Source organism: Vanellus vanellus (genome assembly GCF_965231255.1).
Source record: "Vanellus vanellus genome assembly, chromosome: 7".
In the NCBI taxonomy this organism is placed as follows: domain Eukaryota; kingdom Metazoa; phylum Chordata; class Aves; order Charadriiformes; family Charadriidae; genus Vanellus; species Vanellus vanellus.
The window spans coordinates 3,454,853-3,468,133 of NC_138912.1; the positions used below are offsets into that span (position 1 = coordinate 3,454,853).

A 13,281-nucleotide genomic window follows, 5' to 3' on the forward strand; every position below is an offset into this window, starting at 1 on the left:
ACTTAATGCATAATTTCGACTTGATTCTGATCCAAGAGGGGTCAGGTTATGCTTGCTAATTATCACTTGCATTTTACTCTGCCTACTTTGCTGATGCCACAAAAATGAGTTGTTACTGGTTGATCACAGGGGCATTCGTTCAGCAACAGACCGGATTTTAAGACAGGAGGAAGTACTCCTCGAAAATACCCAATTCTGGTAATACTCGTTACACAATTATTTTGTGAGCGATTTCAAGCTGTATTCATCACCACTATGGATATTTTTAATACAACTGTACTTAGATAACGTATATACAGAAGTTTTCAAATATAACTTGACAAATGCAAAAGGAATAATTAACAGTTTAAAGTATCACCTAAATCATGTTCATCAAAACAGTAATTAATTCCCATTCAAACTGTAACTGAAGAAGTTCCCCGTATGGATGTCTTCCAAGACTAGACCTTCTGCACAACTGCAGGAAGAAGTAAAGTTTTGAACCCTTGTACAGAAAGATGTTAAGATAGCTATTCAAAGATATTAAGATACCTATTCTGCATGTTATTAATAATTTCTATGGTAACACCCAAAGCAACAGTAACATATGAACCTTCTGACTCCTTTTCACTGGTACTGCACCCCAGCACTAGAATATTTGGGAAGAATGATCTCTGCTTATAACCATTTCTTGCTCCAACAGCGGATCTGGTAATCCACTATCACTTTCTTAAAACAAAAACTAATGTTGCAAATCAAAGTGATAAAACTGGAAGACAAAAAACCCCAAAACTCAGTGAATGACACAATAAAGACAACACTAAAATTGTAGCGTGTTTGCCAACACAAGCACCACCATACACCAAGTAAACGGGACGGCAGAAGATCAGTATGATGTGCTGAGGACAGAGAGCCTTCTCAAAATAACGCAAGTATCGCTGTTACAGAGAGCAATAAGATTACCAAAAAAGGGGACATCAAAAAAAAAAGTGCTCATGGACTCAGATATATATGACTAACAAATAAACCCATTTTTAAAAAAGAAATCAGTGTATCGAACCAAACTGAACCAAATTAATGTAGAACAGAAGAACAGCTACTCAGATGGATGAGAAATCTGGTCCACTTTGACCAGTTTCCTATATATCAGTTGCCAGATGCAGACACCTAAGGCAGAATACAAGGTAAAGGCAAACATGCAGTGAGGCTCCCAAAAACACACTAAGATCTATCCCCATTTTAGATATCAACAGGCGTCACTATTTTTTTTTTTTCATTTTTTAGACCAATATTAATGATACAGTTAAAAAATTCAAACGTCAGGCTTTAAAATCACAGTGCTATTGCCACCGAAGTGGAACATGATAACTCGCCGATACTGCACCAGTCCTTCCTCTAGGTTTTCCAAACTTAATAATTTGGGGCTCTATTCTTCAATCATGCAAATACTGCCGTTATCCTGGTTATCTCAGTTATAGTCATAAAAGGCAAGTAAATGCTCATAGAGTCAAATGATTGCTAATGTAGCAACAAACATGCAAGTCTCATTTCCACACTTTTCAGCCGGCTAATTACAAATAATACATCATTTTGGTTAACACAGACATCTAAAATCTGGCTAATCACCTGGCCACTGATATTTTTTAAGTATATTTTTCTCCCCCTGTGTAAACCACAGAAAAATTACAAGCTGGTGTTTTACAGCTTACTGAACACAAAGAGGGTTACAGGAGGTTTTGATTGCTTTGGGTCACCTGGGATCTAAATCCTATTACAGTCAGGTTCAAAAAGATGTGACAGAGGTATTTAAGTTTACATCAAGAGACACTTACAATGAGCTCCGAATCACGTCCCATGGAAATGACTGTTCTGTTTACTGTCCTCAATAGCTTTTCCATGATTATCTGGACATGTCGTTGTGTTGGCCCCTAAGGAAAAAGAATAAATTAATGGTAACTAGATACAACAGACACCAATACAATTGAACTATTTATGATTGCCTTTAAATCCGCCTGTCTTGTGGAAGTTAAATAAAACATCACTCACTGCTGTTGATCAAAAGCAGACAATTAGTCTCCCATTTTGACAAACACCATGCAAAGTCTATTTTATTAATACATGTTACTGATAAATTAACATGTACTGTTACAATCCTTTAAATGAAAAGCAAGTCCCTGGAAGTATAGCAAAACCCATGGCATTTAGTTACCTAACAATTTTATTTTCCTAAGTCATTTTTCCAGCATCAAAAGCTCACAGGCATTAACAAATCTGGAGGGCTATTCTGCAACAACTCAATTAAAAGAAACAGAAAAGCAAAGCAAAACTTTGATTAAGGAACTTTAATTTCAGCCAATTGTCTCAAATTAATATTTCTGTATTAGAAGTAATCTGCCACTATTTTTCAAAGAGTCAAAAATGAAATATTTAGTGCAACTGGCTTTTAAGAACAAGTTCAGAAACCTCATGCAGTACAATGCCTACAGGAGCTGAACCAAAAACACATGACAAGGATAAAGAAACAGATGAGCTTTGCTCCCATCTTTTACGTTATAAACAGGCTTCTTCAGAGTTGTCGTTAGTCTGAAGGAGAAGACTTCAAACAGGGGCTGTGAGACGGAAAGGGGAAACAATTCTATAGCCAACACTTGCAACGGTTTTCCCAGATAATTGCCTAAATAAAGCAGCATCTTTGTGTTGCTTTTTGACCATCAAACAAACATTCCGGTGAACCATTTTCTTTCTCGCCCTTAGATATGTATAATAGCCCATATCTTCTCATTGGATTATGCTGAATTACCAATGGCAGACTTGCATATATGAAAAATGCATTTGCATATTTGAAGAGCGAGCCCTCAGCAGCGCATATACACACAGCTACCGCTCCAGTACAGACCAGTGTCCTGCTGCTGGCAGACGCGTCTTTGGGATAAACCCCTCAATTCTGGCACCAGGCTCGTCTGCAGGGAAGAACGCATCTATCTCAGTACCCCGCTCCTCTCCACCCTGCAGCTCTCACTGCTTCCTCTCCTACGAGTTCTCTCCAAGACTTTCCTCCTCTCTCCATTCCTGGTACTTGGGCTGCTCCTGCCTATTTTCAATTTTACTTTACATCGCTCCTCACTCGCACTGACTCCTCGCTTTCCTTGTCCCCTTCTCCATCCCTGTGCTGCACCGCCAAATGGGTATCTATTTTCTGCAGCCCCCCGGCAGCCGGCCACTAACCCAGTGCGGGTTAGCACGGGGCAGCCCCCGGCTCCGCTCCTGCCCCTCGCACAGCCCCCTTCCCGCGGGGCTCAGCCCGGGCGAGGGGCCAGCCGCAAGAGAGTCGCTACCAGGGACAGAAACGCAGCCAACAACGAGCCACAGGAAGCAGCCGAGCTGTCAAAAACAAATTCTGTTTGTGAAACAACCCACTCTCTGAAGCAGTCACACAGAACTACTTTAAAAGAAAAAAAAAAAAAAAAAAATCAGAACAAGCCCAAAAAACACAGTCAAATAAGATGCCAGATACGATGTGAGTCGCTGACCCCTGAGGTCCTTTCCAACTGAATTAGTGGGTGACTCTGCATAGGACAGAAGGTTCAGGCAGCCACCTCATCAGCCCCGACTTCTTCAACTCACTGCAGCTCTCTGGCAAAGCACCAACATCTGCATATTTGTGTGAAGTCAAGAGAAGACAAAAAAGGGCCTATTACACAAGCTACACATCTGCATAGCAGCCCAGGGCGCTGCACAGCTTCTCATGCCCAACCGCCTCGTACGTTCACAGTCTGAATGGATAAGACAACTACGCTAGTTACGATATTTATGCAAAAGGTGCTCTCTTACTGAGGTGGAGAATACTACCAGCCAATTTAAAAAGGTACTTCAAAAAGCTAAACAAGTTTGCTGTGTCAACAAAAGTGTATGTTCGTGTACATGTGTATATATATGTGTGTATACACACACTCTCCCCCCTTCAGGCTGGCCTAGCAGGCCACTATCAATACAACTCGAACATGCTTTTCTGAAAATGCTCATTGGGAAGAAAAAAAAAAAAAAAACAAAAAAACCACCAAACCAAAATACCCCAAACATTTTCCACCTGGCAGAGGCTAAACACCATGTAAGAGAAAGGCTGAACCAAGAATATCTATTTACTCACTATCTAACTAATATCTGGAAAATTATTACTGGATGTGCCTCAGAAAAAATAAGAAGTGTCCTGGGATATCACACAACACATCCTCGTAAGACTTAAAAGAGATTGGTTAGAAGGGAGGGGGGAGGGAGGGGGGCGAAAGAAAGAATAAAAATCTAAGCCATCAGGAGTTACCTGCTTAATTCATTCTACTAAGATCCATTTCTTTTAAGTGCTAATCATCACAGAACCATGCGATACTAACCACGTCCTTCTTGTAAAGTACTTCCAGGATGTTACTCAGCAACTGGCAACAAGCCTCCAAATCTTCTTGTCTTTCCAAGTGATACTTCAGCTGATCTGTCATTGTTGGCAGCAAGATTTCCCTGCAGTCTGCACACAAAACATAACGTTACATACACAGCTTTAAATAACTTCACAGCACTGCCTAAATAACCAATCTGCCTCAGTGCTTACGTAAGATTAAAAAAATCAGGAAAAAGAAGATAACTTCCAGATTTCCAGTCACCTGCTTTTCAACCAAAACCATAAAAAAAAACTAAAAAACTTATAAGCGAGTGAAAATGAAGTCATTAGGTTAAGAACGCCCGGAGAAGCGCTACCCTCCCACCCGCGCCACCACCAGCCCCAGCTCAGCACAGGACTTGAGTGGTCTCACTGATGTTAACTGCCTCTGCTTAAAAACATTGATTAACTGGACCTACGCAGCATTACACAAAGCATTACGCACAAGCTTAGCTTCTCGCTTGCTCGACTGGTTGAGTGTTGTGAAGGTGTATTAAACGTCTTTTACCTCACCCGTACTGGTTATCGGCGCAGCACAGCCTAACTGTACAAACACGACCCACTGAGATGTACGATGCCATTCAGATTAACATCCAGTTCTGTGACGTGGTCTTTTATAGCTCAAAAAATGCTGCTGAAATGCCTTATGCTGGTATTGAGTCGGAGATGCCTGCACAAGGCAGGTGCAGGACTTGCAGAGCGAGAGAGAGAAGATGAGGAAAATGGACACAGAGCTAAATAATGGAGCTCAACATTTTGGCTCAAGTCAAGAATGTCAGGGAAATAAGGTGAACACTGAGACTCCTAAACCTACCAGCAGGTAACCCTGAGGCACTGATCTAATGAATCTAATCAACGTTTAACCCACAAATTGTCTTGCCCCGAGGGAGTACAGGGACCTAGAGTTCACTCCTAACCCCAGACCGCCCTCTTTTTCCTTTAGGAGAGATGGCACAGGCAGAGATCTCTGCCCTTGTACGGTGCCAGCAGCTGCAGCCCACCACGGCCCGAGACTGGAAGCACACACACTTCACCCGCAGAAGCGGAAAGAGTGACGTTAAAACCCTTTAGCCTCCCCCATTCCCAGCCCTCAAATAAATCCACTCCCAAAGGAGGGGAACTGGTTATTCTTGTTCATCAGAGCCTGACTTACTCAAGTAGAAATAACGATGATTAAATTACACAGTGTGTATACCATCAGCATAGTACTAAAACATATTTTGGGGGTGAGGAAAAGGAGGGCAGGAAGGGACAAGGAGGAATTAAGACCATTTTGGTATTTTTCCACCTCCTCTAAATAATATTGTAGAGCAGAAACAGAAGAAAACCGTGAGACTTTTCCAGCTATTTTACCCTACTAGACACCAGTTCCCGAGTCCCTTTCCCTCCCGATCCGCCCAACTATCTCATGTACATATGGAAGAAGGTGTGAGCTCTGCTCTGCCCGAAGGAGGGAGTACCACGTCTCTGTACCAAGAGGGCGGCACTACCAAGCTGGCAGGCAGCTTCTCAGAGAATTCATACGTATAAGACAGACCGAAGGCAGTACAGCTATACGTGTACATGCACGTGAACCAAGGATCTTGGGAAAAAAAAAAACAAAAAAAAAAAAAACAAAAAAACAACAGTTACCATTAAGAAATTTTTGTTTTCCTGACACATAGGACATACACTATCACAACGTGGGTCACTCCAAAAAGTTGCGTTTGTACTATAAATCCACCTGACGTACAAACTCTGCAAACGCGACCGAAAAAATTCACTTTATCAAATGCTACATTGGCTGTTCGCTCGTGAGATCTGCAATTATACAGTACCTGGAAAAATATGGATGAAGCTCCTGACAGCCACACAAAAGATATAACACGCTGACATTTTTTTTCAGTGATATTGCCCAGATTGCTTGGACTTGATGGCATATGGATGACTCACATGAGAAAGCTTCATGGCAGTCCTTCTACATAATTGCTTAGAGATTATTTTCACACAAAATCTGAACTCCCTGAAACATTCAGAAATGCTCATGAGCACTCAATTAAGCCTTTATTTAAGATGATTTTAAACAGTTCTGGACCAGTAAGCATCATCACCCCAACACCAAGAGCCTGAGTAACAACATACAGACCACAGCAGAAGGCACAAGACTAAAAAGTGAAAACAGGAGACTAATCTCAATTAAGAGGGGATGACCCCATATCGCAATGTGAAAACACTTATTTAGGGTTATACCTGACCCTTTCCTGAGAAGCCAAGAGATCAATAGCTCAAAGTGACACTTTCAACACTAGGAAGCCTCTTCTTGGTAGCAGCAGAGAAGCTCCTTCGGCACCCAAACACTCCCTTTATTGGTACGCATTTGGTCTCTCTCCTTCTGCAGTGGATGTAACTGGCACCCAGAAGCAATCAGGATAAGCAGGAGTTACGGGACGAGGAAAATGTTGCTGGGAAGCTACAGCAAATACCAGTAGCCCAAAGCATGACGAAGATCCACATCACCAAATGATGGTGACCCCGCTTTGATTCACCAGAACCAAGTACCTTTACTGGCTGAAGAGACGTCCAGAGACAGAATGTCCCTCACCCATTCCTGACGGTTCCCGTCAGTATTCAGGAGACGCCGCACCGGGTACCGAGGTGGCAGTGCTGTAGAAGGTACTACTGTAACAGAGTACCCAACAGCACTGCACTGCAACTTCAATATCCCTCCACAGTGAAAACTGAGGCGCAGCTGCCAGTCTGCTGGTTACAAGCGGGGGATGGACAAGGCAGCATCACCAGGGCTAAACTATGTGCTGCAGATACCAGAAAAACTGACAGCTAGGAGGCAATGGGGATGCCGAGGATGAAGAAATGAATCCATGCCTATGGCGGTGTGTTTTGGCTTGGAAAAATTGATACAGGCGTTAAAAACTCAGTGCCAAGGTGAAAATTACTCTCACTTGATGAGCGATATCTTTATCCTTGTGATAAAGGATGGGTTCAAGAGGACTTGGTTTTGCCACTAAAACATAGAAGAAAACAGAATGGATGAGACGAAGATGGACTTCACAGAGAAGCCTGGACGGGGCTTTGAGCAACCTGGGCTGGTGGGAGGTGTCCCTGCCCATTGCAGGGGGTTGGAACCAGATGATTTTCAAGCTCCCTTCCAACCTAAACCATTCTATGATTCTCTGAAACAGTCTCTGCCCAAAGTTTGCCAGAAGCCTTCAGCCGGTGCAGTGAGTTCCAACCGCAATGACTTGTACTATTCTCTGCAGCTGTTTCAGGAGCCCCGGGTCATCGGTGACCACAGCTTTCTGCCTCCTACACAGCAGGAAAGAGTGAGAGGAGCAGCACCCCACAAACTTGTCCCTACCCAGCAGAAAGGCTGGAATCCTGCTCTCACAAACTGCACACTTTAGGGGGGGGGGGGAATCATTGACTTCAAAAATAATCAAGAAAAAACATGCTGTAACGCAGAATAGAGAGCACTCCATCTCAACGAGATGCTAGAGAGGCACTGAAACAGCAGCATCCTCCTCCTGCCTTATAAGCTCACACATGGAGGATGAGAAATACCAGTGTATAAGCACACCCAACTTCTGGTAGTTCCAAGAGAAATATTCTTCAGTCTCAAGTGACTCACGTAAGTACATGTTCACTAGGAACGAACAAGTGGGCTCTCATTCAAAGACAGTACTTTGAAGAGTTAGTTTCTTCAGTGCAGACTTTTTCTATTCAATTACTTCTTGGTCATTTAACCTCCAGCTTAATAACCCAGAAAGAAGAAAAATCATGGTACGTTTGTTGACGTTTTTGCCTCAAGAAACGGACATTAGACCCTTCAATGTGTTTCCCTGGGGAAATACACCTAGCCATGACTTCTCACATCCCCTCATACTCGTTTCCATCAGGTAGCAGAGAATTGGCTTACAAAAGATCCAAATCTAATAACAGAGAAACATCTTCATCATAAGTTCCCATTATTTGTTTACAACTATATTATCCTAAATCTACACAGATATTAAAAGCGAAAAGAGGTGGTGATCTCCGGTGAAAAAAAAAAAAATTGGCTAAACATAATTGACCTGACTGAAAGAGCTTATTTACCAGGATGCTCATTAAATGATCTAAAGCTATTTATACAAAAGTGAGGTCTCCAAACTGCCCTAATATGGCAGACAATGATATATGTACATTTAAAGTAAGTTTGCTGTCACATATTTCAAATACATAACCTTAGCTAAAAAAAAAAAAAAAAAGACCACAGCACACCCTGATATAAAAAAAAAAAAACCACACACGAATTTGAGTGAAGATCCAGCCCTTACATAAAGAAGGTTTTGCTGGCACTGACTTGCCATGCATTTTGTATAATCCTCATTTTACATTTGCTTTAAACTTCTGTCTCCGAACTGCTCCAAACCTTGATCACTCACTCCTATCCCACAGGACGTTCCCCTCCTTGCTCAAGTACTCAAGGCTGGTCTTCCGCAACAGGAATCACCAGATGGATGCAGGTCAAAATTAACAACTAATTTTCCATATAAATGTCAACCTCGTTCAGCTCAGTCTGTTTGTCCCAGAGATGCTTTAAGATTGGAGCCTTGTGCCTCTGCATTGGTGAAACCACAGTCTATGTCGTTACGTTAGGGTTTGACTAACTGGGAAAGAAAAGAGCAGATTAGGGAAGAAAAAAAAAAAAAAAAACAAACCCCAAAAAACCACACACACACCCCAAGACAAAACAGTGGTGTAGCACACTCCTTTCATCAAATGCAGGGGAGAGAAAGAAACCCCGATGCCCAGTTGCTAAGCACTCCAGCAAAGACATATGAACGTGCCTTTGTAAAGCCTGTGAGGTGAATCAATCTTTAATAAATTACAAAGGCCCCTAATTAGAGGTTTGAAAATGTTTCATGTCCCCGTTAAGCCCTACTAGTAGAGAACGGTCAAAGATCAATTTAATATCTGCAAGCATGCAGAAGGCGAAAATTGCAGCTATGTCACCTTTGAGTTAGATTGTCTAGAGTACGCTCTAATCAATAGGGAAGGTATTCAAGTTGAATTTCTGAGAAAGGAAAAACTAATTGATTTGTCACACCACTTCATTTGAAATTACACAACCAATACAAAAGACTAAGTCTCCACGGGTAGACTTGACGATGCTCCTCCATTACCACCTTCCAGGCTCTCCGCCTTCCTCAACAACTTGCGAACATCTGTTGCGTGGTTTGTAGCTGTTGCAGCTTTTAGAACAGGGGAGGATTAAACAAAGCATCAAGGTGTGCTGGGTACTTGATAAAACAATCTAGATCCTTCCTGGAATTTTAAAAATAAACAAACAAGGAAACCTATAAGCCACCACCACCAAAATCCTACACCCCCCCACCCCAGAGAACTGTGCAAGCACTAACACCATGAAATCTTTCTAAAGATTACTTGGCCTTCAAATTACCTATGGAACTTTTCTGCTAAGGTAGAAATAAACGCATGGACAGGGGGATCGAGTGCATCCTCAGCAAGTTCACCGCTAACACCAAGCTCTGCGGTGCAGCCAACACACTGGGGGGGGGGGGGGGGGGGGGAATGCCATCCAGAGGGACCTGGACGGGCTGGAGAGGTGGGCCCAAGCCAACCTCATGAAGTTCAACAAGACCAAGGGAAAGGTCCTACACATGGGTCGGGACAATCCCAAGCACAAATCCAGGCTGGGTGGGGAATGGGTTGAGAGCAGCCCTGAGGAGAAGGACTTGGGGGTGTTGGTGGATGCGGGGGTCCCCCGCAGCGTGGCCAGCAGGGTGAGGGGGAGATTGTGCCCCTCTGCTGCGCTCTGCTCTGGGGAGACCCCCCCCCTGCAGTGCTGCCTCCAGCTCGGGGGGTCCCCACAGCAGAAGGACACAGAGCTGTTGGAGCGGGGCTGGAGGAGGCCCCGGAGATGCTGGGAGGGCTGGAGCCCCTCTGCTGGGAAGACGGGCTGGGAGAGGTGGGGGGGTCAGCCTGGAGAAGAGAAGGCTCCGGGGAGACCTCAGAGCCCCTTCCAGTGCCTAAAGGGGCTCCAGGAGAGCTGGGGAGGGACTCTGGATCAGGGAGGGAAGTGACAGGACGAGGGGGAACAGTTTTAAACTGGAAGAGGGGAGATTTAGATGAGATATTAGGAAGAAATTCTCTCCTGTGGGGGCGGTGAGCCCCTGGCGCAGGGTGCCCCGAGAAGCTGTGGCTGCCCCATCCCTGGAGGTGGTCAAGGCCGGGTTGGACGGGGCTGGGAGCAACCTGGGCTGGGGGGAGGTGGCCCTGCCCAGGGCGGGGGGGTTGAAACTGGATGGTCTTTAAGTCCCCTTCCAACCCAAAGCATTCTGCAATTCTATGACATACAGCTTACTTTGAAGTAGGCAAAAAGGAATAAATATTGCCAATGGGAATGACAAAAGCTATGTCTAAAATCAAAATGGTACTTCATGAAACCCAGCATCTGACTGGTCATAAAATTGAGCTTACATACTGGATGATTTTTACGTATTTTTCTTTTTTCTTGCAGTTTTAATGCTGTACTTGTAGGGTATGAGGAAAAACTTCCCTAGCCCTGCTGCCTAGGCTTTTGCTAGGACAGCGCAGCACGCAGCTGGCCCCCACTGACGCAAGGCTGCCCCATGCCGCTGGTGCTGCCCCCCGGCACCGCAGCTCCTTCGCTCCGAAGCTGCTTCCAGTAGACCCCATCCATTAGACCAATACCTTTGTCCCATTGGTTTCTAATCACACAACACTTTGAACTGAAGCAGAAACAGCTACTGAAACAATTCCATCGCTTTCAGGTTTTCCAGATACCTCTATTAAAATACAAGAGCTAGGAGGCAACAAAATGCAAAGATGGAACCCACCAAAACACATACGCACAAATATCTATATATATATATTTCAACAAATCCAGTACTATGGTAATACGCTCTACGAGGAGATAAGATTTTAAGTGCATCCTCCGCTATAAACGATTTTGAAAAACACTGAGTTGATCAACTGTATCTTGATTAGAAGTACAGAAGAGGAAAGGTTAACCTTCATCAGCCTGCCTGTCACAAACACCTCCCAGCCCTGATTAATGGGGAACCTTGATAAATCTATAGTCTATAACATTAGTCTCCTGCTCAAAAGCCAGCTCTGAAGATAGCTCGTGAGTATGATGCACAATGATTACAGACAACAATAATTCGACATCTGTTCTCTACTGCACAAGTCCAACCCACAATGATTAATGTCACAGGAATGTGCAGTGAGAATAAAATATTAATCTTTATAAAAGGATGCTCAGGAGGCATTATCAACTTATGAGCATCCAAGCAAAGATTTCAAAGGAAACAGTGACACAGGAACTACGCTGAAGCTAAATACACGCAATAAATTTTTGTCAATTTGAAAACATTTCAGTTGGAGGGACACTGAGAAATGCATTTCTTTATTTTATGGTTCATTTAGTTAATGTGGTCAAAAAAATAAAACCTATGCTTAGTAACGTCGCTTCCGCTACACAGCATGGCGACAAAGTTTGTCATTTTAGTCATAATCAAACAATAAGAACTCATATTATAAATGCTATATGCTGTCTACTAATATTTAATAGACTAATAATTTTCTAATGGAGAAATCACTAGATTTCCTAACTATTTAAGAATACAGCAGCTACACAGCTGACTTGGTAATTAGCTGGAAGACACTTGTAAAACAAAGCAACGGAAAATACGAACAACTCTATAGGACAAAACAAATCAGATAATCGCAATTTACATGAAACCAAAATTTTGACATTTGTGGGATAAGACACTTCATTTAACTACCAACCGTAAAGTACTTATACATTTAAAACTGAAAACATGCACTACTTTATTATAAAACCGTTCCACACTGATTTTTAAATTAATGCTTACATTTGGGCATACTCTTACAGAAGACTTTGACAACACAGAACCGTTTCAGGTGCTAACCTAAAGAAATGCTTCCTTTGTTTTGGGGTTCGAGGTGGGGGTTTCTGGAGGGGAGCAGCACATGAAAGGAAGAGATGCAGGGTTGGTCTCAATCGACAGTTTGCTGCTTTATACAGACAAAAAAGCTTTTGTGTGCACCGTAAGAGATCTGCGTAAATTGATGTGTAAGGGGTAATAACTGTTACTTAGTCATACATGTATTTACTTATATATGGTCATATATAGTTAATTACATAAAATCATTATGTATTCATGTTTATCTTATGTTTATATATACATACATAAAATATTATATATGTATGGCATATATAAGAACATATTGATGTACTTATGGTATCATTGAGCAAGAAGCCTAGTATATTTAAGGCTCTATTCAAGTCTTAAAATCAAATAACTCGCTGAATCAGGATGTTAATCACTGACAATTTGAAATGCTTTACTGCATGCAAAAATTTGCATCCCAGTCAGCACAGATGAACACTGGGGTGTTCAAAGACCCTGCAGAAGCATCCAGCCCCTATGCAGAGGAGTTCTGCCCAATAATTTTCCTCTCTGCAAAGATCAGAGAATGGGACAGTCACAAATGAACTCCTCCAAAGCACAGACCGCCCGCCTCCCTGTTCACAGCCATCCTTTATCCTGCTGATCACTACCAGGGCAATATATATACACAGAAATGCGATATAGATATACACAAGATATATAGATATATATCAACACACACACACAATATATATATAAACAAAAAATCATCCATAAATAGTATGGGAGAGCCAGGCAGTTTAGCTCTTGAAAAACTCCTAACGGGCACACTCTTAGCCCTTTGCTGTGATTTAGCCCTGGGAAAGAGTTACGTTAACTCCTGCAGTAAGCATGACCATTCTTCCATGCTCGAGAAAAACAACATGCAGCTTACTT

At 42.8% G+C, this 13,281-nt stretch overlaps 1 protein-coding gene across 1 annotated transcript in view; it reads right to left on the reverse strand.

Moving 5' to 3' along the window:
* Window positions 1–4,337: 4,337 nt before the first annotated feature.
* The window catches only part of LOC309674361 (dedicator of cytokinesis protein 1-like), a gene marked incomplete at both ends in the record, with an annotated part of 33,222 nt that continues 24,278 nt past the window's right edge, over window positions 4,338–13,281 (reverse strand). Inside the window, one exon of the mRNA XM_082486382.1 lies at window positions 4,338–4,495. Within this exon, the coding sequence (XP_082342508.1) occupies window positions 4,338–4,495 (158 nt within the window). The remainder of the gene's footprint in view (window positions 4,496–13,281) is intronic.